General features: G+C 51.1%; 2 protein-coding genes and 1 long non-coding RNA gene across 8 annotated transcripts in view; 2 read left to right on the top strand and 1 right to left on the bottom strand.

The window, feature by feature from the left end:
* Positions 1-25,520, bottom strand: part of POLK (DNA polymerase kappa) — a 358,361-nt gene that overhangs the window by 53,910 nt on the left and 278,931 nt on the right. For 4 of the 6 annotated variants that reach the window (XM_060201051.1, XM_060201046.1, XM_060201050.1 and 1 more), the window contains exons 1-3: positions 14,967-15,095; positions 8,167-8,337; positions 4,545-4,664 (exon numbers count right to left, since the gene is read on the bottom strand). In XM_060201051.1, the coding sequence (XP_060057034.1) occupies positions 4,545-4,664; positions 8,167-8,301 (255 nt within the window). In that variant the 5' untranslated portion in view covers positions 8,302-8,337; positions 14,967-15,095. Of the gene's footprint in view, positions 1-4,544; positions 4,665-8,166; positions 8,338-13,525; positions 13,649-14,966; positions 15,096-25,520 lie in introns of those variants that run through there. The other 2 variants (XM_060201047.1, XM_060201048.1) reach the window with 2 other exon arrangements.
* The window catches only part of CERT1 (ceramide transporter 1), a 65,227-nt gene continuing 55,285 nt past the window's right edge, over positions 15,579-25,520 (top strand). Inside the window, exon 1 of the mRNA XM_060201062.1 lies at positions 15,579-15,749. Within this exon, the coding sequence (XP_060057045.1) occupies positions 15,654-15,749 (96 nt within the window). The 5' untranslated portion in view covers positions 15,579-15,653. The remainder of the gene's footprint in view (positions 15,750-25,520) is intronic.
* On the top strand, positions 19,815-22,060 carry LOC132541283 (uncharacterized). The gene is made up of 3 exons (XR_009552433.1): positions 19,815-21,097; positions 21,136-21,848; positions 21,879-22,060. It is a non-coding gene; the product is annotated as an uncharacterized LOC132541283 (long non-coding RNA).

The raw sequence follows: 25,520 nt of genomic DNA, 5'->3' as shown, positions 1-25,520 counted from the left end.
TGCTCCATCACCCGTAGAGCTCCTGTGGCGCCTTTCATGGTGTTCCCATGTAGTGCAGGGCTCAAACTCAAGTCTGGACACATGATGAATATACTTGGGGCCGGGTGGTGGCGCACCTGGTTGAGCGCACATGTTACAGTGCGCAAGGACCCAGGCTGGAGTCCCTGTTCCCCGCCTGCAGGGGGATAGCTTTGTGAGTGGTGAAGCAGGGCTGCACGTGTCTCTCTTTCTTTCTCCTTCTCTATCTCCCCCTTCTCTCTCAATTTCTGGCTGTCTCTATCCAATAAATAAAGATAATAAAAATTAAAGATGAATAAAATCTTTTTTAAAAATAAAAATGCTCTTCTATGTAAGCTGTCCACCACTACCCAGCACCCTCAGGTTATCCTCTGAGCAGTTTTTCAGAGAAGAAAACATCTCATTCAAATGTAAATAGTAAAATGTTGAATGTACAGCACTGTCAAGATACTATGTCCTTTAAGAAAAATAGTAGCAAGCTCCAATGTGTGGAGAAAATAAGGTAGAAAAAGTAGCTCAGCACACATGAAATAGAAGAAAGATTTTTTTAACTCACATGAGAGAAACATGGTGGAATCAGGGAGTAGATGGTATACGCAGGAGGGCGCAAATGTTACAGTGTTCAAGGACCCGGTTCAAGTGCTCAGTCCCCGCCTGTGGCTGATGGTGGTGGAGGATGACAAGACCATCTCCAGGCTAAAGGGACAGAGGCAGATAGCTGGGGATGGTGGCTAGCCCAAAGGAGGGGGCTTTCATTTTCCTACCCAGTGGATTTCTGAGGTGACGGAGTTCCCTCTGAATCTGTCTCTCCACATGGGAGAGCTTTTATTTCTTCAAATTCCCTGAGACTTTATTTCCCCAGTCTTTCCTATGACAGTTCCTCCAGGTCTGCGTCATTAAGTGCCAAGCGTCATCTAGCCTTCCGAGCACCAGTGTTTTCCTGCATAGTCCACCCAGCTGTTTCGGCTTTTGTTGGTGGCCAACAGGTGGTTCTGGGTTCTGCTTTGCATGCTGAGTTGTGTGTGTGTGGGGGGGAGGGAGCAGGAGAGGGTGAAGCAGTAGCATAGTATTATGGTGCCTAATGTCCCATAAACAGAGTCCTAGTCTGGTGGTATATGGGGAGTGGGGTGTGTGGGAGCCTTCTCTTCCCAAACTGTTTCCTGACAGTAGAAACTGCAGTGAGGTCTAAGTCACTTTTCTTGCCTTCAGGGCAATCATATCGCTTTCGCCAGGGTCTCTTTGGATTCTGGGACACCTGAGAGCTTTGTTGGCTTCCCTGTCGCCGCAAGAGTAAATGTTCGGGGGTCGGGCGGTAGCGCAGTGGGTTGAAAGCACGTGGCGCAAAGCGCAAGGACTGGAGGAAGGATCCCGGTTCGAGCCCCCGGCTCCCCACCTGCAGGGAAGTCGCTTCACAAGTGGTGAAGCAGGTCTGCAGGTGTCTGTCTTTCTCTCCCCCTCTCTGTCTTCCTCTCCTCTCTCCATTTCTCTCTGTCTTGCCCGACAACGATGACATCAATAGCAACAATAATGATAACCACAACAATGGTAAAACAATCAGGGTAACCAAAAAAAAAAAAAAAAAAAAGAGGCCTCCAAGAGCAGTGGGTTTGTGGTGCAGGCACCGAGCCCCGGCAAGAACCCTGGAGGCAAATAAAAAAGTAAATGTTCAGTTTCCTGGTTCCCCAAAATAGTTCCTGGGGTCTCCTCAAGACCCGGTGGCTTCTATAGCCTTGAACAGCATTCCCATACTCTTTTCTTTAAGCCACTTGGTTCCTGAGTGGTTCCATTCTTCTTCTAGCGTTTGCCCTTCTTCCGCAGCCAGTCAACAGCGTCAGGTTGAGCCTGATGTCAAGTTTCGAGACCTCCTTTGAATCTGGAGAGGTGGCAGTCGTTGACTATGTGGGTCACAGTCTGTCTGGAGCCGCAGGGGCAGTTCCATGTGGCCCTTTAAGTCAGATGCACTGATCTGAAGCCAGTGCAAATAGGGCTCCCACCCACAATACAGTGCTGGGCTTCCACCTGACACTCTCTCTCCTCCCATGCCTGCCGCACACAGGCAACAGCTGACATTCAGACGTGACTGCTTCCCCTTCCCCAGATATCTGATGAAATATGTTGTTATTGATATTTTGTTTCACTACTTGTTTGGGGGGGGGGTGGGAAACAACTTGCCAAGAACAGGTCACCACAGTTTTGCTCTGGAAGTGTTCTGTTTCCATTTGTCTTTCCACAAGCATGGTAGATATTTATTTTCCAGGTATTTACTTTTTCATTTTTCTGTATTTCCGCCCCCCCCCCCATCCTGTTAAGTTCTTAACTCCTATTCCTCCCTTCCTCATTTAAAATGGCATACAAACCCCTAACTGCTTAACTGCCAGCATCTCATACTGTCATGGGCTCAATACACCCCAATTAAGTTAGTTTTTCTCCTATTGATCTGTCATTTGTTACAGAGGGTATCTCAGTCAAGAAGCAAGTTCAGAAGGAAGAAAAAAGCTTTTTTCTTCTCTGCCTCTCTTTTTTGCCCTCTTTTCTCCTCTAGATATCAGTAAGAGGGAACATATGACTAGGTTGTACTTAAAACCAAAACTAAGGTGGGTAAGGTTAAAAAAAAAAAAAGCATGATGCTTCATATAGTGAAATGTTGTGAAGCACTGAAAGTACTGATTTTACGGAAACATCATCTTTCATCTGTGATAGGAGACACAATACTGAAGTAGAATTAGCCAAGGGAGTCGGGCGGTGGCGCAGTGGGTTAAGCACACGTGGCAGCAAAGCACAAGGATCCTGGTTCGAGCCCCCGGCTCCCCACCTGCAGGGGAGTCGCTTCACAGGCGGTGAAGCAGGTCTGCAAGTGTCTGTCTTTCTCTCCCCCTCTCTGTCTTTCCCTCCTCTCTCCATTTCTCTCTGTCCTACCCAACAACAATGATGACATCAGTAACAACAATAATAATAACTACAAGGGCAATAAAAGGGAATAAATAAATAAATATCTTTAAAAAAAGAATTAGCCAAGTCTCTGGGAAGTATGTACTAAAAATGGCACATTATAGTAAAGAAAATACAAATTCATGACCTTAACTCTATCACAAGAAGTATTTTGTAGCACATTAGAATACTATTATAAGTTTATTGTTATGATATAGCCTGCAATGCTTTGTTAAATTAAATCATGCTCAGATAGAGGGCAAAACTGGCTTCAAAGGTAAATTTAGGTTTTTTTGCTTGTTTACTTGTTGTTACCAGAGCCCTGCTCAGCTCTGGCTTATGGTCGTGCAGGGGATTGAACCTGGGACTTTGGAGCCTCAGGCACGAGAGTCTCTTTGCATAACCATTAAGCTATCTACCCCCACCAAATTTAAGTTTTACTAGCAGAATCTTAGCCACTTTTGAGGCCTCAACCTGCCATATGGAATAGGACAGCTTGGTTTCCTCCCAACCTTTTCTCTGTAAACAGCTTTAATACCAGACAAAACGCACCCGCTCCTCAGAGATACGGGGTAGTCAACAGCCCTTTTAAGTTTAACAATTCTTCTATTTTCTATAAATAAATATATACATATATATATATATGAATGACATCTGGCATTCTATCATAAACGGGGCTTTTTCTTTTACTATAACATCATTCTGTCCAATTTCCTTACTAATTTGATTATCGAATGTGTTCTCAGAGTATTTTTTGCTAAGTTAGTACTGCCAGAAACAAGCAGCATTTATCTCACTCTCTCTTCTAGTGTGTGTAAAATGAAAATAACATAAGCTTTAGATTAAATTCAAGCTCTGCCCCAACTATTTGTCAAATGAAACCGGGCAAGCAATTTAGAATAATCTAGCCTCTATACAGCCTCCTCTACGATGGAGGTAGCAGTGTCTGCTCGCGGAGTCTTTGTGTAAAAAACCCAGCGAGGCTGAGTGAAACACAGCATGTCTGTTTGTACTGTTCTTTACGCTTTACAGTTACCAAACCGCAGCCCAGGATGTGCAGCTGTGAGCAAAGAGCATGGTGTGAGAGCTTGCGGCCCTGAGTTCAAACCCTGACAGTGCATATGCCAGAGTGTGCTCTGATCCTTTCTCTTTGTCTCTTCCTCTTTTTCTCCGTTGTTAATAAATGAGTAAATCGGGAGTCAGCGGTAGCATAGCGGGTTAAGTGTACATGGCGCAAGGCGCAGGGACCGGCGTAAGGATCCCAGTTCGAATCCCCGGCTCCCCACCTGCAGGGGAGTCGCTTCACAGGCGGTGAAGCAGGTCTGCAGGTGTCTGTCTTTCTCTCCCCCTCTCTGTCTTCCCCTCCTCTCTCCATTTCTCTCTGCCCAATCTAACAACATCAACAACAACAACAATAACTACAACAATAAAACAAGGGCAACAAAAGGGAATATAAAAAAATAAATGAGTAAATCAATCGTTAAAAATAACAATACATACAAATTTACATTTCACTGTGTTTTCAGGTATAATTTGAGCCTAGTGCAATCTAACTGTCAATTACATTTTTGCTAGTTTATATTCAGCAATGCAGATACCTGTGACTGTGCGTTCCTTAGTTGCTGACTGGTGATGTGAGCCTTCTGTCGCATCATGGTTTCAATTCGTTGATTGACTTGTTTTTCTTTCCTAAGTTCATTCCCATAAAATCTGGATCCCTATACAGGAAAGAAAAGAGCATAAGAAAACCTGTGAGAGAGCGTCTCTGCAGTGTAACCACCTGGCTACGCGTACAGAACAGCTGCGTTAAAAATTCACCTTCCTGACTTCCTAACTGGGTGACTTGAAACTCCTTAGGCTTCCACATCTCAGTTCCCTTCTCTACTGAATGCATGTATAGTTATCTCCATCAGACAGTTGTCACGATGCGCAGTACGCGCCCTGAGATGATGACAGATCTACATTAACAAAGTAACGGTATTTCCTGCCTAGACTCATGGGCCATAGCCAAGGTCTTAGTAGGTTGGGTATCAGTTATTTCCTTGATTATTATAACCATCCCAGGCGATAATAATGTGAATGGTGTCCCACTCTGGTTTTATTGTATTTTTTATTTTAATTTATTATTTTTATTCATTTCCTTTTGTTGCCCTTGTTGTTTTCTTGTTGTAGTTATTATTGTTGTGGTTATTGATGTCATCGTTGTTGGATAGGACAGAGAGAAGTGGAGAGAGGAGGGGAAGACAGAGAGGGGGGAGAGAAAGACAGACACCTGCAGACCTGCTTCACCGCCTGGGAAGCGACTCCCCTGCAGGTGGGGAGCCGGGGGCTCAAGCCCACTCTGATTTTAATTGGGAATTCCCTAATGGCTAATAATGAACATCTTTATATGTGTCTGCGAAGCATTCCTATTCTTTTGAGAGACAGACAGAGAGGAGGACAGACAGACAGAGAGGAGGACAGACAGACAGAGAGGAGGACAGACAGACAGAGAGGAGGACAGACAGACAGCACTGGTCCACTGTTGGCGCTATTCCCCACCCTTCCACCGACAGGTGCAGACCAGTGGCTTGAACCTGGGACCTCTTGCCTGGTATGCCACCTGGTATTTTCAGAACATGCTGAAGACCCTAGCAATTAAGTTTTGTTTCACCTTCCAATTACCTAATAGCTCCTCTTCCTGTTTTTGATTCTTCAAGTCCTCAGTTTTAAAAAGTCATGTGTGTAAAGTAAAATGTTATTAGTCTAAAGTAAGTGTAGATCACTGAGAAATCTCTGCCACAGTGCAGCTTAGAGTGATGGGAGCACAGTATCTGCTTGTCTTTAAACTGAACTCTGCTGCGTCTGACGCACTTCCAGGCGTGTATGGTTGTCGCTACCGGCACAGATCCCCAAGGTTGCCCCGACTCCCCAGATGGGAATTTACCTCACTGTGTTTGGGATCAATGTGAGCAAAATTGCCTTAAAGGGGACATGAGTTGCCTTGTTCCTCTATGCTAACAAAGACTATTGGATTTTTTTTTCTAATACAAGTCTGCAGTTTGGTGGCTGGAGGTATGCAGCTTATAAACCAAACTGGTTTCTTTGGTGATGATCACCTGCGTCCCCAGCTGTGCCTTCATTAGATGCCTGCTTCGCAGATACTTTACCCTGGAGTGTTTTCCCGGACTTATTATTGCCATCGGCGTTACTGCAGGGGCTCGGTGCCTGCACAAGTCCACTTCTCTTTGCAACCATTTTTGCTTTTCTTTCTATTTTATGTGACAGAACAGAGACAAGTTGAGAGGGGACTGAGAGCCAGAGTAGGAGAGGACAGAGACACCTACAGACCTGCCTCACAGCTCCTGAAGTGCCCTCTGTACTGTGGGGAGCGGAGGCTTGCACCATTGTCCCCTGCTCATGCTAATGTATGCACTCAACAGGGTGTGCCAGCACCCAGCCCCTAACAAGAGAAATTATTGGGAGTCGGGTGGTAGCGCAGCGGGTTAAGCGCACGTGGCACAAAGCACAAGGACAGATGTAAGGATCCCAGTTCGAGCCCCCGGCTTCCCACCTGCAGGGGAGTCACTTCACAAGCGATGAAGCAGGTCTGCAGGTGTCTTTCTCTCCCCCTCTCTGTCTTCCCCTCCTCTCTCCATTTTTCTCTGTCCTATCCAACAACGATGACATCAATATCAACAACAATAAAACAACAAGGGCAACAAAAGGGAATAAATAAATAAATGCAAAAAAAAAATATTGCCACCAGGGCTATCACTGGGGCTCTGTGCCTGCATAACAAACCTACCACTCCAGACAACCGCTGTTTCCTTGTCTTCCTTTTTCTTTTTTTTTTTTTTTTGCCTCCAGGGTTATTGCTGGGTCTCAGTGCCTGCACCATGAATCCACTGCTCCTGGAGGCCCTTTTTCCCCCTTTTGTAGCCTTGTTGTGGTTATTATTGTTATTGTTGATATCATTTGTTGTTGGATAGGACAGAGAGATGGAGAGGGGAGGGGAAGACAGAGAAGGAGAGAGAAAGACAGACGCCTGCAGACCTGCTTCACCGCCTGTGAAGCGACTCCCCTGCAGGTGGGGAGCCAGGAGCTCGAACCGGGATCCTTATGCCAGTCCTTGCGCTTTGCGCCACCTGCACTTAACCCGCTGAGCTACTGCCCGACCCCCCTTTCTTTCTTTTTTTTAAGTAGCAAGGGCAGAGAGGAGTTGAGAGGGAAGTGGGAGATGGAGATGGAGAGGAAGAGAGAAAGATGCACAAGCAGCACTGTTCTTCAAGATCCTACCCAGCAGGTGGGAACTGGGGGGCTTGGCCTGGGTCCTTTCTCATGTTCAAGTTCACTCAGCCAGGGCACCACCACCCAGCCCTGTCTCTTTATTTTTTACTCCTGTCCCTTGGAACCCAGCTGCCATATAGTCGGATGAGATCTGATTCTCTTCTGTTGGGGCGCAAATGTAATCAGCACGTGGCTGTTGTCAGGCTGACTGTTAGGAGCATATGACAGACATATGTAACCTCACGAGGGATTGTGGGTACAAGAGACGATTTAAGCCGGCGCCTGGCAGCAGCCTGCCCTTTGGCTCTAGTCCCGTTGGACTCTTTTCCTGTTGCTCTTCCCCTGCTCGCCTCTGATGTCCCCCGGGACGTGCGTGCCATGTAGCTGCTAGCTGGTAAATTAAGCTAAAAAGACGTTGGCTCCATGCCAGGTGGGCAGAGGAGGAACTACTGGGGGTTGAACTGTCACGTGGAACACTGGGAATGTTACATATGTACAAACTAGTGTATTTTACTGTCGCCTGTAAACCATTAATCCCCACCATAAAGAAATAAAAAAAAGAAAAGAAAATGCCACGCAATAAAGATTCTGATTGGTTTGATAAGCTATCAACATAGCCACACATGTAGGCATAAAAATAGTAAAGAATGTTAATTACTTGGACAAAAGACCTTTGAACTGCTTTATTTGAGACAAACAAAAAAACAACTATATTTTTCCTGTCGGGATTAAAGAGACATGCATACGTCTTGCTGTTATATAAGCCTCATGTGTGCATGGACTGGGAGCTGGTGGGGAGAGCTACAGCATGGAAGGGAGATTACCCCACAGTCACCTAAGCTTAACAACCGGACACTCAAATACCAAAGACGTTAGCGTATTTCAGTACACTGATTTTCCTTGGAATAGAGTATGTTAAAGTCACTAAATTAAACGTTACAAGGAACATACCTTTGTGGCTTGCAATATGATTTTGTTAATTTTCTCTTTATCCAATCCTTCCATTCCAGCCTTGTTATCATTAAGTCCCACCCTAAGCAGAAGGTCATCTTTGCAGAGGTCATTCTTCTCTTTGGCACTATCCATACTGCAAACTTCAAGTTAAAATGGCCTTTTTATTATCTGGAGAAGCATACAGAATAAACACATTAGGAAAAAAAAAAGGTTTCATTACATGAGGCAGACAAATATCAGCAAAATGATGTAGAAATCAACAAAACAAAAATTGTGGGTGTTTCATATATACATATATATATACACACACATATACAAAAATGATTGCGGGTGTTTCATATACACATACATACATATATATACATATACACACATATACAAAAATGATTGCGGGTGTTTCATATACACATACATATATATATATATACACATATACAAAAATGATTGTGGGTGTTTCATATACACATATATACATACATATACACACACATATACAAAAATGATTGCGGGTGTTTCATATACACATATATACATATATATATATACACACACACACATATACAAAAATGATTGTGGGTGTTTCATATACACATATATACATATATATATATACACACACACACATATACAAAAATGATTGTGGGTGTTTCATATACACATATATACATATATATATATACACACACACACATATACAAAAATGATTGCGGATGTTTCATATATACATACATATACACACATATACACATAAACACATATACACACATGCACGCACATATACACACATACACACATATACACACATACACATATACACACATGCACACACATATACACACACATATACACACATGCACACACATATACACACATACACACATATACACACATACACACATATACACATATACACACATGTATACACACATATACACATCTTTGGGAAATTAGTGATATTCAGATTTAGAACCTACCACCTAGGTTACTGTTGTCTTTTGTTTTAATTTTATTTTTTAAAAGATTTTATTTATTTATTTATTTATTTATGAGAAAGGGAGGAGAGAGAGAGAGCGAGCACTCCGTAGAACATCATACTGATACATATTTGCTAAGTGATAGCAGCTGTTTTGAAACCCAGGTCCAAAATTCCTATCTTTTTTAAAAATATATTTTTATTTATTATTGGATAGAAAAATTGAGAGGGATGGAGGAGATAGAGAGGGAGAGACAGAGAGAGAGACTTGCAGCCCTGCTTCACCGTTCATGAAGCTTTCCCCCTGAAAATGGGGACCAGGGGCTTGAACCTGGGTCCTTGCACACTGTAATATGTGCACTTAGCCAGGTGCACCACCACCTGGCCCCTCAGTTCATATCTTTTTCATATTAAAACACTGTATAGGAAAGTATAAAATGATACTTCCTCAGCTAAAAAAGAAGCCAATAGCATTATTCGCTGTATGAGGAGTTTCCTTTTTAGTGAAAACAATATGAAAAATCTACTCTTCGACAGGAAATTATTACATTTTATAATGTTACAATTTAATATCTAAGGCTTAAGCTGCTTTTAAATAGTTAGGATGTTAATATATGTCAGTATTATTATATTTAATATTAGAATAGTACCATAAACATGTATAATTATAACTTCATAAAAGTTTTCTGAAAACAAAAATGGCCAAACATTTTTAGCGTGATATTATGTATAGAATACAACCTGTTTGACTCCAACTCAGAAGGATAAACAGTAGTATATAACTCACAAGAAAGAAGTCTGGGTTCCTGTGGTTTAGCATCACGGTCTAAAAGGACATTTTCTCCAAAAATATTCAAAGTCTCCCCAATCTGATTCTACCACTGACTGTTCAGGTTAACACTTTAAACGTAAGATCAGCTTCTATTTTTGGTCATAGTAAGGGTGGAAAATTAAAATTAAGAAAAATAATTCTAAAAACAGAAAAGAACCCTAATAAAGAGATTTCAGTATGGTAATATTCTTCCTACTTATACAAAAAGAACTACGTAAACAATAACACAGCACTGATCACACTGACCAAGTCACCAGAATTAATCTACCAGACTAATTCTGATCGCTCTAAATATAAAGTATTTAACCGGAAAATTACTGCTTTACTAAAAATATAGCTATCAGCCTGGAATGGGTCCCAACCTTGACCCCAGTATAACATATACCAGAGTGATACTGTTTCCCAACCTCTCTGGCATTTGAATTACTATGTGAAAATTCTGTAGGCAATTTTTTCATTTTATTTATTTTGAGAGAGAGGGAAGGAGAAGTAGACTATTCCACATCCAAAAAATCCCCTTGGTTTAGAAAAAAAAATCCAATAGTCTTTGTTAGCGTAGAGGAACAAGGCAACTCATGTCCCCTTTAAGGCAATTTCGCTCACATTGATCCCAAACACAGTGAGGTAAGTTCCCATCTGGGGAGTCGGGGCAACCTTGGGGATGGATCTGTGCCGGTAGCGACAACCATACATGCCTGGAAGTGCGTCAGACGCAGCAGAGTTCAGCTTAAAGACAAGCAGATACTGTGCTCCCATCACTCTAACTGCACTGTGACAGAGATTTCTCAGTGATCTACACTTACTTTAGACTAATAACATTTTACTTTACACACATGACTTTTTAAAACTGAGGACTTGAAGAATCAAAAACAGGAAGAGGAGCTATTAGGTAATTGGAAGGTGAAACAAAAATAATTGCTAGGGTCTTCAGCACTCTAGAGGTATGATCGTTCAATCAAGAAGACAGGCAGGGAGCCTGGTGGTGGTGCACCTAGTAACAATGCCCAAGGACCCGGGTCCAAGCCCCCGGTGCCCACCTGCAGGGGGACAGCTTTGCGAGTGATGACACAGGGCTGTAGGTGTCTCTCTCTATCTCCCTCCCTCCCCTTTCTTCTCAATTTATGGCTGTCCCTATCCAATAAATAAATAAAGATTACTTTTAAAAAAATCTTTAAAAAGACAGATGGGTTAACTGGGCTGTTTCTTTTTGTTGTTGTTGTTGTTTTAATTTTTGATATTTTAATTAACATGCTGACAAAGCAGTTCTTAAAAAACTATCTAGTAAGGTTTTCTTTATCTGGTGAGCTTTGTGTATGCATCATCACTCCGCTTTACTGTGGAAAACACATCTATGACTTCCAGCAGAGTGTGCATCCTCACTCAGCAGAATGAAAGGGAACAGAAGACCCTTGCCCTCTGTCTGTTCCTCCCTGTTAAACTGGCATCCCTAAGTTGCCACCGGCTATTCTGGCCACTGTGCCTTTCTCCCCTTATTCACATCACTCCTGTCCTCCTGTCCCGTAAGCAAGCAGGTGGACTGGCACCCTTTCTACCTTTGCAGAAGGAATTGTATTGCCGATTGATTAGGAATGTTAACAAAAGCTACAAAGTTAAAGAACTTGTAATAAACCATCCCTGTGTAAAGATCTGATGATTTTCTACAATTTTTTTTCTAATTCAATTCTAGTCTTAAAGTTGGTCTCCTACAGACTAATCTCTTATTATTCAATATAATTATTGTGCATTTCTCAATACGATTGTGATTAGACGCAGGGAAGGTTCCATTTTTGCTACCTCCACGTGGCCCAAACTGTTGCTCTCTCACCCAGCTCTGAGGTGCCAGCGCAAATAAAGGACCGTGTTCCCTTTCTGCTCCAAACCTCCTTTTTCTGCGCCCTGCCTCCGCCGCAAGTGACAGGACACGACAGAGAGAAACCAAAAAAGAGGAGAAGATACAGAGGGGCAGAGAAAGGTAGACACCTAAAGACCTGCTTCACCGCTTGCTAAGTGACCCCCTTGCAGGTGGGAGCCGGGGGCTCCAACCAGGATCCTTATGCTGGTTACCCCACTGCACTACCGCCCGGCCCCCACAAAAATTTTTTTTATTCTAATCTTCCTAATTTTTTTTAGTTAATTTAATTATGATTTACACATCCATTGAACAAGAGAGGTATAATCCCACACAGTTCCCACCACCAGAGTTCCTGTCCCATCCCCTCCATTGGAAGCTTCCCTGTTCTTTATCCCTCAGGGAGGATGGACCCAAATTCTTTATGGGGAGCAGAAGGTGGGAGTTCTGGCTTCTGTCACTGCTTCTCCGCTGGACATGGGTGTTGGCAGGTGGACCCACACCCCCAGCCTGTGTCTGTCTGTCCCTAGTGGGGCAGGGCTCTGGGGAGGGGAGGCTCCAGGACACATGGGTGAGGGCGTCTGCCCGGGGAGGTCAGGATGGCGTCATGGCAGCATCTGCAAGTTGGTGGGGTTTTTCTTTTCCTTTGTCCTTTCAGCTGGCTTATAGATGAGTTATAATCTTCCACTGTGGTTCCTTTGTCCTGTCGTCTACAGTTTATCTCCCATGGGCCTGAAAATCCTGTTTCCGCTTAGAATCAGTTTTTTTGGAGAATCTATCTGGTTGCTGCCTTCAGGCCTCAATCTTGACCTTGCCCACCTCATCCCTGACCTTTCTAATTTTCTCCTGAGCAGTAGATCGGTAAAGATGGGTTAGTCTAGGTCTCAAGAATGGTCTCACTTACAATAAAAAACCCAGGGTTTCACCCTACATTTTTCTTTTTTAAAAAATATGCATTTTACCTCAATGTGAGAGAGATAGAGAGGGGGGATACCAGAACGCTGCTCAGCATGAGTTATGCTTCACAACCTCAGGCAGGAATATTTTTTGCATCATCATCATGCTATTTCCGGAGTCCCCTTACTGGACCGACCCTGAAAACTCAAAACATCACTGATTTGCCCACATCCTCATATTTATTTTTCACCAACAAAAACCTCTAGAAATATGACACTGTCTAGTGCTTGCTCTAAAGGGAAGGAACTGAGCATCCTTCCTCCAAAAGTAAGAAGCATTACCTATGCCCTAACTTCTAAAGAGAGGATTCCTGGTGGAGGGGCTGGGTGGTGGCACATCTGTTACAATGTGAGAGGGCTGAGGCTCGAATCCCCCGCCTCCATCTGCGGGGGGAAAGCTTCAGGAGTGGTGAAGCTGGGCTCTCTCTCTCTCTCTCTCTCTCTCTCTCCTTTATCTCCCCCCTTCCCTCTTGATTTCTAGCTGTCCCTATCCAATAAATAAATTTAAATAATTAAAAAAAATTTTAAAAACCTAACATCTTCTATGTATGAAGCCAACACCACCCGACTATAAAAAGTAGACAGAATGGCAGACTCAGTGGGAAGATTTAGGGCTTACCCAACCAGTTAAATTACACATGGGGAAATTAGATAAAAATGACTACAATGAAAAAAAATTGAGAAAGGTGGGAGACCTTGGAAATGTACACAGGTGGTGTGACAGGCAGAATCCCCACCGTGGTCACCTCTCCAGAGCGACCCCCTTGCAGGTGGGGAGCTGGGGGCTCAAACCAGGATCCTCATGCCAGTTCTTGTGCTTCATACCATGTGCGCTTAGCCTGCTGTGCTACAGAGGCCAGAACTCCCACCTTCTGCTCCCATAGAGAATTCGGGTCCACACTCCCAGAGGGATAACGAACAGGGAAGCTTCCAATGGAGGGAACGGGACAGGAACTCTGGTGGAGGGAGCTGTGTGGGATTGTCTCCCTGTTATCTTACAATCTTGTTATTCATTATTAAATCACTAATAGAAATAAATAATAGTAATAAGAAGATAAGGAGAAGTATGAAGAGGAAGAAGAAAAAGAAGAAGAAAGGAAAGGAAAGGAGGAGAAGAAGGAGAAGGAGAAGGAGAAGGAGAAGGAGAAGGAGAAGAAGAAGAAGAAGAAAAATGGCAAGAAGGAGAAGGGGAAGAATGAGAAGGAGGAGAAGGAAGAGAAGAAGGGTAAGGAGAAGAAGGAGAAGAAGAAGGAGAAGGAGATTGGGAAGAAGGAGAAGGGGAAGAATGAGAAGGAGGAGAAGAAAGAGAAGAAGGGTAAGGAGGAGAAGGAGGAGGAGGAGAAGAAGGAGAAGAAGAAGAAGAAGGAGAAGGAGAAGAAGGAGAAGGAGAAGAAGGAGAAGGAGAAATAGACTGGGAAGGAGGAGAAGAAGAAGGGGAAGGAGAAGGAGGAGACGGGGAAGAAGAAGAAGAATGAGAAGAAGGGGAAGGAGAAGGAGGAGAAGGGGAAGAAGGAAGAGGAGGAGAAGGAGGAGAAGGGGAAGAAGGAGGAGAAGGAGAAGGGGGAGAAGGAGAAGAAGGAGGAGGAGGAGAAGGAGAAGGGGAAGAAGAAAGAGGAGGAGAAGGAGGAGAAGGGGAAGAAGGAGGAGAAGGAGAAGAAGGAGAAGGAGACTGGGAAGGAGGAGAAGGAGAAGGGGAAGAAGGAGGAGGAGAAGGGGGTGAAGGAGGAGGAGGAGAAGGAGGAGAAGAAGGAGAAGAAGAAGAAGAAGGAGAAGGAGAAGGAGGAGACTGGGAAGGAGGAGGAGGAGGAGGAGAAGGAGGAAGAGAAGAAGGGTAAGGAGGAGGAGGAGAAGAAGATGAAGAAGAAGGAGAAGGAGATTGGGGAGGAGGAGGAGGAGAAGGAGGAGAAAGAGAAAAAGGGGAAGAAGAAGAAGAAGAAGAATGGGAAGGAGGAGAAGGGGCAGCAGCAGCAGCAGCAGCAGCAGCAGCGTCGCGCCCCGCCCCGCCCCGGGCGAGCCCGTCTTCCCGGCTCTCAGGATCCGAAAGCAGAGCCGGCCGGGCGCTCTCGGCGGAGCACCGCGCCTGCCTGGGCCCCCAGCCCGCCACGGTCGTCATAACCGGCCCGACAGTCACAGCAGCGCGGCCCGCGGGCCGGGGCTCGCCGAGTGTCAAAGGCAGCGCCCGCCTACCTGCCCGCAGCAGCCGCGTCCCCACCTGCGCCTCCTCCGGGCGGACTACAGTTCCCAGCGGGCTGTGCGAGCGTCCTTCCCAGAATGCAGCGCGGCGGCGGCCCCGCCCCTCCTGGTCGTCGTCCTCCTCCTCCTCCTCCTCCTCCTCCTCCTCCTCCTCCTCCGTCCGCGCCGCCTCCTTCTCCATCCGGCGTCATCCGGGAGGGCCGGAGGGGGTCCGAGGAGGGGCGGGGGGCCCGGGCTGCGGGCGTGCCGCGTCAGACGTCGGGGGCGGGGGCCGGGCCGGGGCGGGCCCGCTCGGCGAGGATGGGCGGGGACGGCGCCGCGGAGGGAAGCGGCGGGCCGGGCGCGAAGATGGCGGCGGTGGCGGAGGCGTGAGCGGCCCCGCGCAGCTGGCTCCTGGGCTCCGCTCGCTCCCCGCCGTCCCCTCGTCCGACGCTGGCACCGCGGGGGCCGGGCTCGGGTGGCGGCGCCGGGCGCGGCGCGGGGGTCACGGCGGCGGCGGCGGACGGGCCCGCGGCGCCCCTGCTGCTCCCTCCGCGGGCGGCGCGCTGTCCGGCGCGGGGGTCACGGCGGCGGCGTGGCGGGCGGACTCCGGGCCTCGCGCAGCCGCCCAGCCCCGCCGAGCGCGCTCGCCTCCTCCCGCCGGCGCCCGCGCCGCTCCCCCGGGGCCGGGCCCGCGCCTCCATGTCGGACAACCAGAGCTGGAACTCGTCGGGCTCCGAGGACGAGCGGGAGCCCGAGGCGGGGCCGCCCGTGGAGCGCTGCGGGACGCTCAGCAAGGTCGGGCGCGGGCGCGGGCGGGGGCGGCCTGGGTGTCTGTCCGGGGCGGCGGCGGCCTGGGTGTCTGTCCGGGGCGGGGGGCGGCCTGGGTGTCTGTCCGGGGCGGCGGCGGCCTGGGTGTCTGTCCGGGGCGGGGGGCGGCCTGGGTGTCTGTCCGGGGCGGGGGGCGGCCTGGGTGTCTGTCCGGGGCGGCGGCGGCCTGGGTGTCTGTCCGGGGCGGGGGGCGGCCTGGGTGTCTGTCCGGGGCGGCGGCGGCCTGGGTGTCTGTCCGGGGCGGGGGGCGGCCTGGGTGTCTGTCCGGGGCGGGGGGCGGCCTGGGTGTCTGTCCGGGGCGGGGGGCGGCCTGGGTGTCTGTCCGGGGCGGGGGGCGGCCTGGGTGTCTGTCCGGGGCGGGGGGCGGCCTGGGTGTCTGTCCGGGGCGGGGGGCGGCCTGGGTGTCTGTCCGGGGCGGGGGGCGGCCTGGGTGTCTGTCCGGGGCGGGGGGCGGCCTGGGTGTCTGTCCGGGGCGGCGGCGGCCTGGGTGTCTGTCCGGGGCGGCGGCGGCCTGGGTGTCTGTCCGGGGCGGGGGGCGGCCTGGGTGTCTGTCCGGGGCGGGGGGCGGCCTGGGTGTCTGTCCGGGGCGGCGGCGGCCTGGGTGTCTGTCCGGGGCGGGGGGCGGCCTGGGTGTCTGTCCGGGGCGGCGGCGGCCTGGGTGTCTGTCCGGGGCGGGGGGCGGCCTGGGTGTCTGTCCGGGGCGGCGGCGGCCTGGGTGTCTGTCCGGGGCGGGGGGCGGCCTGGGTGTCTGTCCGGGGAGCGGGGCGGCCTGGGTGTCTGTCCGGGGCGGGGGGCGGCCTGGGTGTCTGTCTGGGAGCTGGGGGGGGTCGTCCTGTTTGTCTGTCCAGGGGCCTGGGGGGCGGTCTGTCCGTCTGTCCGGGGGCTGGGGGGGTCGTCCTGTCTGTCTGTCCAGGGGCCTGGGGGGCGGTCTGTCCGGGGCTGGGGGGGGGTCGGCCTGCCGTCTGTCCGGGGCTGGGGGGAGCGGCATGTCTGTCTGTCCAGCGGCCTGGGGGAACGGCCTGTCCGTCTGTCCGGGAGCCTGGGGGGCGGTCTGTCCGGGGGCTGGGGGGTCGGTCTGTGTGTCTGTCCGGAGGCTGGGGGTGGTCTGTCCGTCTGTCAGGGGGCTGGGGAGGTCAGCCTGTCTGTCTGTCCAGGGGCTGGGGGGTCGGTCTGTGTGTCTGTCCGGGGGCTGAGGGCGGCCTGTCTGTCTGTCCGGGAGCCTGGGGGGCGGTCTGTCCGTCTGTCCGGGGGCTGGGGAGCGGCCTGTGTGTCTGTCCGGGGACTGGGGGGGGGTCGGCCTGTCCATCTTTCCGGGGGCTGGGGGTCCGTCTGTCCGGGGGCTGGGGAGGTCGGTCGGCCTGTCTGTCCAGGGGCTGGGGGGCGGCCTGTCTGTCTGTCTGGGAGCCTGGGGGGTGGTCTGTCCGTCTGTCCGGGGGCTGGGGGGTCGGCCTGTCTGTCCAGGGGCCTGGGGAGCGAGCGGTATGTCTGTCTGTCCGGTGTCTGGGGGGAGCGGCCTGTCTGTCCGGGGGCCTGGGGGGCGATCTGTCCGGGGGCTGGGGGGTCGGCCTGTCCGTCTGTCGGGGGCTGGGGAGCGGCCTGTGTGTCTGTCCGGGGACTGGGGGGGGGGTTGGCCTGTCTGTCTGTCCGGGGGCTGGGGAGCAGCCTGTGTGTCTGTCCGGGGACTGGGGGGGGAGCGGCCTGTGTGTCTGTCCGGGGGCCTGGGGGGCGGTCTGTGTGTCTGTCTGGGGGTTGGGGGAGCGGCCTGTCTGTCCGGGGGCTGGGGGGGTCGGTCTGTGTGTCTGTCCGGGGGCCTGGGGGGTCGGCCTGTCTGTCTGTCCAGAGGCTGGGGGGTCCGTCTATGTGTCTGTCCGGGGGCCTGGGGAGTCAGTCTGTGTGTCTTTCTGGGGGCTGGGGTGTCGGTCTGTGTGTCTTTCCGGGGACTGGGGGGGTCGGTCTGTCCGGGGGCTGGGGGGGTCGGCCTGTCTGTCGGGGAAGGGGGTATCGGTTTGTCTGATCGGGGACTTGGGCGTCCTGTCCGCCTGTCTGTCCGGGGACGGGGGTGTCGGCCTGTCAGGGGACTGGGGTGTTGGTCGGGGGGGGGGCAGAGAGTGTCTGTCTGTCTGTCGGGGGACTGGGGTGTCCACCTGTCTGTCCAGGGACGGGGGTGTCGGTCTGTCTGTCGGAGCGCAGGGCTGTCGGTTGGGGGACGGGGTTGTCAGTCTGTCCGTGGGGGAATGGGCTGTCGGTCTGTTTGTGGGGGGTGGTCAGTCTACGCGGGGTGTCTGTCTGGAGGGGCAGAGGGTGTCTGCCTGTTTGGAAGCCGGTCAGTCTGTCTGTCTGGGGGAACAGGGGGTGTTAGTCTGTCTGGAGGGGCAGTTGGGGGTGTCGGCCTGACTGGGGGCAGGTCAGTCTGTCTGTGGGGGGTGGTCAGTGTGTCTGGGAGAGCCCAGATCAATCTGTCTGGGGGTCAGGTCAGTCTGTCTGGAGGCAGGTCAGTCTGTCTGGGGGCAGGTCGGTCTCTGGGGGCCAGGTCAGTCTGTCCGAGGGGCAGGTCAGTCTGTCTGGGGGCAGGTCGGTCTGTCTGGGGGCCAGGTCAGTCTGTCTGGGAGAGCCCAGGTCAGTCTGTCTGTGGGGGGTGGTCAGTCTGTCTGGGAGAGCCCAGGTCAGTCTATCTGGGGGCAGGTCTGTCTGTCTGGGGGCAGGTCAGTCTATCTGGGGGCAGGTCTGTCTGTCTGGGGGCAGGTCAGTCTATCTGGGGGCAGGTCTGTCTGTATGGGGGCAGGTCAGTCTATCTGGGGGCAGGTCAGTCTGTCTGGGGGCAGGTCAGTCATCTGGGGGCAGGTCAGTCTATCTGGGGGCATGTCTGTCTGTCTGGGGGCAGGTCAGTCTGTCTGCCCCCCCACTCACCTGCCAGTGGGCGCGGCCTGGGTAGGGCAGCGCATGAGACCCGGCTCCTGGAGTCTGGGCAGGGCGGAAGGTGTGGGTGCAGGGCTGAGTCCTGCCGCAGGGGTCTCCGCCTCAAGAAGGGGCCACGCTCCCCACCTGCCCGGCGCGTGCTGGCGGGTCCTGGGCTGTGGGCACCGCCGGCGGGGAGGCCGGGCAAGAGCCTCGGGTGGGTGGTGGGCTGGGTGCTGGCACCGAGCTGCTCGGCCTGCAGGGCGGGGGCCAAGAGCCGCGTTTGGAATGGCTACATGCTCAGCAGAGGGCTCGTGTCTTACCTGGTGTCTGTGTGTGTGTGTGTGTGTGTGTGTCTGTGTCTGTGTCTGTGTCTCTGTGTGTATGTCTTTGTGTGTCTATGCGTCTTTGTGTCTGTGTCTGTGTCTGTGTGTGTATGTCTATGTCTCTGTGTCTCTGTGTGTGTCTGTGTCTGTGTGTGTGTGTGTCTCTGTGTTTGTGTCTCTGTGTCTCTGTGTGTATGTCTGTGTGTCTCTGTGTCTGTGTCTCTGTGTGTGTCTTTGTGTGTCTATGTGTCTGTGTGTGTCTGTCTGTGTGTCTTTGTGTGTGTGTCTGTGTCTGTGTGTGTCTGTGTCTCTGTGTATGTCTATGTCTCTGTGTCTCTGTGTGTGTCTGTGTCTCTGTGTGTGTCTGTGTGTTTCTGTGTGTGTCTCTGTGTTTGTGTGTCTGTGTCTCTGTGTGTATGTCTGTGTGTCTCTGTGTGTCTGTGTCTCTGTGTATGTCTGTGTGTCTCTGTGTGTGTGTCTCTGTGTATGTCTGTCTTTGTGTGTCTGTGTGTCTTTGTGTGTCTGTGTGTCTCTGTGTCTCTTTGTGTATCTGTGTGTGTGTCTGTCTCTGTATCTGTATGTGTCTGTCTATGTGTCTCTGTGTGTGTGTCTGTGTCTGTCTATGTGTCTGTGTGTCTCTGTGTGTGTCTGTGTCTGTCTATGTGTCTGTGTCTCTCTGTGTGTCTGTGTGTGTGTCTGTCTGTCTATGTGTCTGTGTGTGTCTGTGTCTGTGTGTATCTGTATCTTTTTGTGTGTTTGTGTCTGTGTCTCTTTGTCTCTGTTTGTCTGTGTCTCTCTGTGTCTCTGTGCCTATGGCTGTGTGTCTGTGTCTCTGTGCGTCTGTGTCTCTGTGTGTCTCTGTCTGTGTGTCTCTGTGTCTGTGTGTCTGTGTGTGTCTGTGTGTCTGTGTCTGCTTCAGAGTGTTTCCAGAGCAGATTGTCAGCCCCTTGAAGGACGGCCAGGCCCTCGCAAGGAGAGAAGTTGGGTGGTCCTGACAGGACCTGGTTTGGGTGGCTTTGAGTTTTTACTCCGAGGTGGTCCCCCTTGCCCTTTCTTTCCTTTTATTTTGAACTTCCTTCTCTTTTCTTTTAACTTTAAAGAGTGGAGCTAGCATTTGACTTAGAGAGGGGCCGGCCCAGGCCCTGCAGCCGGTCATAAGATACCGGGTCACGTGCAAGCGCCAGGCTGTGAAGAAACCGCCAGCTTCCAGCGTGTCCTGCCTGAGCCTTTGGACTTTGACATGTGTGTGGAGTTGCTTTTTTGGAGCATTTGTAGCCCCAGTTAGTGGTGAGGGTTGTAGGAGCACTTGTACTCCCAGTTAGTGGTGAGGATTGTAGGAGCATGTGTAGCCCCAGTTAGTGGTGAGGGTTGTAGGAGCACGTGTAGCCCCAGTTAGTGGTGAGGGTTGTAGGAGCACGTGTAGCCCCAGTTAGTGGTGAGGGTTGTAGGAGCACGTGTAGCCCCAGTTAGTGGTGAGGGTTGTAGGAGCACGTGTAGCCCCAGTTAGTGGTGAGGGTTGTAGGAGCACGTGTAGCCCCAGTTAGTGGTGAGGGTTGTAGGAGCACGTGTAGCCCCAGTTAGTGGTGAGGGTTGTAGGAGCACGTGTAGCCCCAGTTAGTGGTGAGGGTTGTAGGAGCACGTGTAGCCCCAGTTAGTGGTGAGGGTTGTAGGAGCACGTGTAGCCCCAGTTAGTGGTGAGGGTTGTAGGAGCACGTGTAGCCCCAGTTAGTGGTGAGGGTTGTAGGAGCACGTGTAGCCCCAGTTAGTGGTGAGGGTTGTAGGAGCACGTGTAGCCCCAGTTAGTGGTGAGGGTTGTAGGAGCACGTGTAGCCCCAGTTAGTGGTGAGGGTTGTAGGAGCACGTGTAGCCCCAGTTAGTGGTGAGGATTGTAGGAGCACGTGTAGCCCCAGTTAGTGGTGAGGATTGTAGGAGCACATGTAGCCCCAGTTAGTGGTGAGGATTGTAGGAGCACGTGTAGCCCCAGTTAGTGGTGAGGGTTGTAGGAGCACGTGTAGCCCCAGTTAGTGGTGAGGGTTGTAGGAGCACGTGTAGCCCCAGTTAGTGGTGAGGATTGTAGGAGCACGTGTAGCCCCAGTTAGTGGTGAGGGTTGTAGCAGCACGTGTAGCCCCAGTTAGTGGTGAGGGTTGTAGGAGCACGTGTAGCCCCAGTTAGTGGTGAGGATTATAGGAGCACGTGTAGCCCCAGTTAGTGGTGAGGGTTGTAGGAGCATGTGTAGCCCCAGTTAGTGGTGAGGGCATACGCCGGAAGGTCATGCCCGTGCCAGAACTAATACTTTCAGAATTGGCTTTCTCGTGTAACAGAAGTTGGGGTGCAGCCGCGGTGTCACGACTGGGATCTCAGTGAGAGGTGTGCAGGGAGGGAGCCCCCTCGGGCTTCTGGAGGTCAGACGCTCGCAGTTCAGGCATCTGTCTCGCTCGGGCTCGCTCTGGGGTAGGTGGAGAGCCCCGTTCCCCAGGGACAGCTGGTTCCGCCGCTCCTCTCAGCGGATGAGAAGTAGCTTTCCAAGCAGTGTGAGTAGTTCACGTTGCCACCGAGGCAGAGTGCCTGCTTCAGCAGTGCTGTGCTCAGTCATCACCGCGGAGCAGTGGGGCAGACTCGCTCTCTGGGAAGCTGTGGAGGGCTGTCTCCTTAACACCCGAGCTTTCGGGAGTGTGGTGGGCAGGTCATGGGCAGAAAGAACTTGACGTGATGTGACGTGAGTGCTGCTGCGGGGCTGGGACCCAGGCGAGGCCGTGGTTCACGCCTAGCAGCCGTGAGCAGGGTACCCAGGATACCCCTGCGTCTGGCAGCTCGTGCTTAGGAATGCCTGGTTCTCACGAGCGAGTGAGCTCGAGACCGGCTCTCACTCTGAAGCGCGCCGCGTGCCTTCGGAGCCCTTCCTAGTCCTGTGACCTCCGAGAGCTGGAGCTCAGCAAGTGTCCTCCCCTCCACCCCACTGTCACTCGGCCTGCCTCTTTGCTCACCCGGCGGAGCACACGATGTAGGAATACACGGCTCCCGGTACTCAGCATCCACAGGCATGTGGCCCAAGGCGTGTGGCGTCCTGTGAAGCATATTCTCCACACAGCTGCTGTGGGGCGTGTAGGTCCCACAGTCCTGGGGAGACACTGGCGGGTCCCACCCTGAGCGAGAATCAGGAACGACTTACCCTGCCCGGGACTTGGGGCCGCCAGCTAAATCTGAAAGCAGCTAATCTCATCCGGTTGTTAAGTCCCCACTCTCCCATTCTAGTGCCTTTACCGTCCCTTCCGTCTGTAGAGGACTTTTTCATGGGCGAGGAAGAGAGCAGAGAGAACCAGAGCATCACTTAACACGCACAGTGCTGGGAGTCATTTGGAGTAGCGTGCTTGAGAGAGAGCAGAGAGAACCAGAGCATCACTTCTTCTTCTAGCGTTTGCCAGAGCATCACTTAACACGCGCAGTGCTGGGAGTCATTCGGAGTAGCGTGCTTGAGAGCGAGCAGAGAGAACCAGAGCATCACTTAACACGCGCAGTGCTGGGAGTCATTCAGAGTAGCGTGCTTGAGAGCGAGTAGAGAGAACCAGAGCATCACTTAACACGCGCAGTGCTGGGAGTCATTCAGAGTAGCGTGCTTGAGAACGAGCAGAGAGAACCAGAGCATCACTTAACACGCGCAGTGCTGGGAGTCATTCAGAGTAGCGTGCTTGAGAGCGAGCAGAGAGAACCAGAGCATCACTTAACACGTGCAGTGCTGGGAGTCATTTGGAGTAGCGTGCTTGAGAGAGAGCAGAGAGAACCAGAGCATCACTTCTTCTTCTAGCGTTTGCCAGAGCATCACTTAACACGCGCAGTGCTGGGAGTCATTCGGAGTAGCGTGCTTGAGAGCGAGCAGAGAGAACCAGAGCATCACTTAACACGCGCAGTGCTGGGAGTCATTCGGAGTAGCGTGCTTGAGAGCCAAAGCTTCATGCACCACAGCGCCTTCTAGGCCACCACCTTGGTCTTTTTTTTTTTAATCTTTTATTTATTTAGTAAAGACAGAAATTGAGAGGAGTTGGGAGTTAGAAAGGGAGAGAGACAGAGACACCTGCAGCCCTGCTTCACCACTTGTGAAGCTTTCCCCTTGCAGCTGGGGGCTTGGACCCGGGTCCTTGCTCTTTGTAACATGTGCGCTCAACCAGGTGGCCACCACCCAGCCCCAGAGCCTTTTCATTTGTACCCACCAGGCTGCTGGATGCAACCTGCTTCATACAGACTTCATCTCAAATGCTTTTTCTTTGTGAAGTCGCACTGTGTCGTCCATTCCAGATCTCCACCATTGCCTTCTGTCATTTCTGAGTCACCCCACCAATACACACACCCCTATTCTTGAATTTGTTTTTTGTACTTGGGGGGGGGAGGCAGCAGTCTTAGATTCTCCTGCAGTAGCTGGCATACTGCCGGCCTCTACTTGTTGAATGAGGAAGTGTGAGGGGATATTATGCGGACAGAGAAAGAAAACCTGCCTTCAAAGCTGACATTTCAGTCAATGATGAGTATACAGGGCCCTGAGTTTATTTTGTTAGGTCTTCAACAAAACTGACCTAACACTAGGTATGTAGGGGCCTGCATCCACGCTTTTCACTATTGTAGTGAGCCTGTCTGGAGGTTAAGATCCATTCGCTGTCTGTAACCTCACCTCCAGCTGAGAGAGTACGTGCCTGCCTTTGTTCTAAGGCTGTTCTTGTTGAAACCTAACAACTCTGGGATGTTGAGTTTGACAGGGAAACAGACACAGAGAAGAGAAGTGCCTTGAGCGCAGTCACACGGTCACTAGCTTTCTGAAGGGCAGTAGTGAGCAGGTGGGCAGGGCTCGCCCGGGCGGCCGGGGACAGCTTGTCCTCGAGGCAGCAGGGGCTGTCCACGTGCGGTTTGGAACTTGAAGGAGGCTCAGCAAGGTTGCTATGTAAGATAAGTCAGTTGGTGTGACCAAGTAAATAAATAGGTTGCCCAAGTAAAAAGGTACTAGTGGAAGGGATCTCGGAACCTTGTAATTCGATCATTTTAACTGAAAATAAAGAAGAAAAGCTGCATTTAAGAGATTAAAATGAAAGGAAGTTGAACTGGGGTTGGTGATATGTTAGGCCTTAGCTTCCACTGCATAAAATGACAAGAGTGATGCTCTGATCTCTAAATTAAAAATAAAAACAAGTGGGTGGGGGCTGTCCCGTGCTGTACACGTCACAGCGAGCAGGGGCCTGGACTCGAGTCCCTGTCCCCCCGCCTGCAGGGAAGAAGCTTCCCTAGGGTAAAGCGGTGCTGCGGGCGTCTCTGTCTCTCCCTGCCCCCACCTCCTAAATAGCACTTGCGCTCTATCCAAAATAAATAAAAGTTTTAAAAGTAAGACAAGAGCAGACCCATCCCGGACTTGCTGAAATAGGAAAGTGGTGGGCAGAGGCAGCACCGTGTGCGTGTGTGTGTGTGCGCGCGCGTGTGCACGTGTGTGTGTGTGTGTGCGTGGTCTGTGATCAAGGTTGGCAGACTGCCAGCTAGACCGCCCACCGTGTGCTGCCCTGCGCCACACCCACCACCAGAGTTCTGTCTCCTCAGGCGCCCAGCACTGTTATTTCTAATAACTCATTTGAGTTCATTTTTTTTAATTGTGTTCAAAAAACCCAGAGCACAAGACTGAGCAGTGGTGCACCACTTAAGCCCCCCGCTCCCCACCTCAGGGGAGGAAGCTTCAGGAGCGGTGAAGCAGGTCTGCAGGTGCCTCCTTTCTCTCTTCCTCTCTGTCTTCCCCTTTTCTCTCAGTTTCTTTCTGTCCTATCTAATAAAAAAGGAAAGGGGGGGAAAATGGCTGTTGGAAGCAGCGGGTTTGCAGTGCCAGCACCAAACCCCAGTGATAACCAACCCTGGTGATAAAACAACAAGCACAGAAATCGGCGGCTCGTGTGAATTCCCATAGATGCTGCCTTTCTTCCTGTGCGCGTCTGCTACAAGCCACTTGAGCTGCTGAAAACAGATTAAGTACTATGTTCTGTGTATGAAATTCGCATTTAAACCGTTTTTCTCCGCTGGTGTTGCTGATGACAGAGATGGTTTTTGCCTCCCCGTTATCACGGACTAGCGTTTGCATGGCTGTCCCACTGGGCCCATCAGCCAGTTTCTTGTCCTTTTTTTTGTTTTATATTTATTTATTTTCCCTTTTGTTGCCCTTGTTTTTTTTTTATCGTTGTTGTAGTTATTGTTGTGGTGGTTGTTGTTGGATAAGACAGAGAGAAATGGAGAGAAGAGGGGAATTCCGACAGAGAGGGAGAGAGCCTGTGAAGCGACTCCCCTGCAGGTGGGGAGCTGGGGGCTCGAACCGGGATCCTTGTGCCGGTCGGTCCTTGCGCTTCGCTCCACATGCGCTTAACCTGCTGCGCTACCGCCCAACTCCCAGCCAGTGTCTTTTTCCATTAAGTAAAGAATGAAAGGGAGGGAGGGGAGCGGAGAGCCACCAGAGCAGCACTCCTCCCGCAGGCGCTTCTGCCTGGCTGCCCAGGACATGTG

This window comes from Erinaceus europaeus, chromosome 11 (assembly GCF_950295315.1).
Source record: "Erinaceus europaeus chromosome 11, mEriEur2.1, whole genome shotgun sequence".
In the NCBI taxonomy this organism is placed as follows: domain Eukaryota; kingdom Metazoa; phylum Chordata; class Mammalia; order Eulipotyphla; family Erinaceidae; genus Erinaceus; species Erinaceus europaeus.
This window is presented reverse-complemented; position numbering and strand designations above follow the sequence as displayed.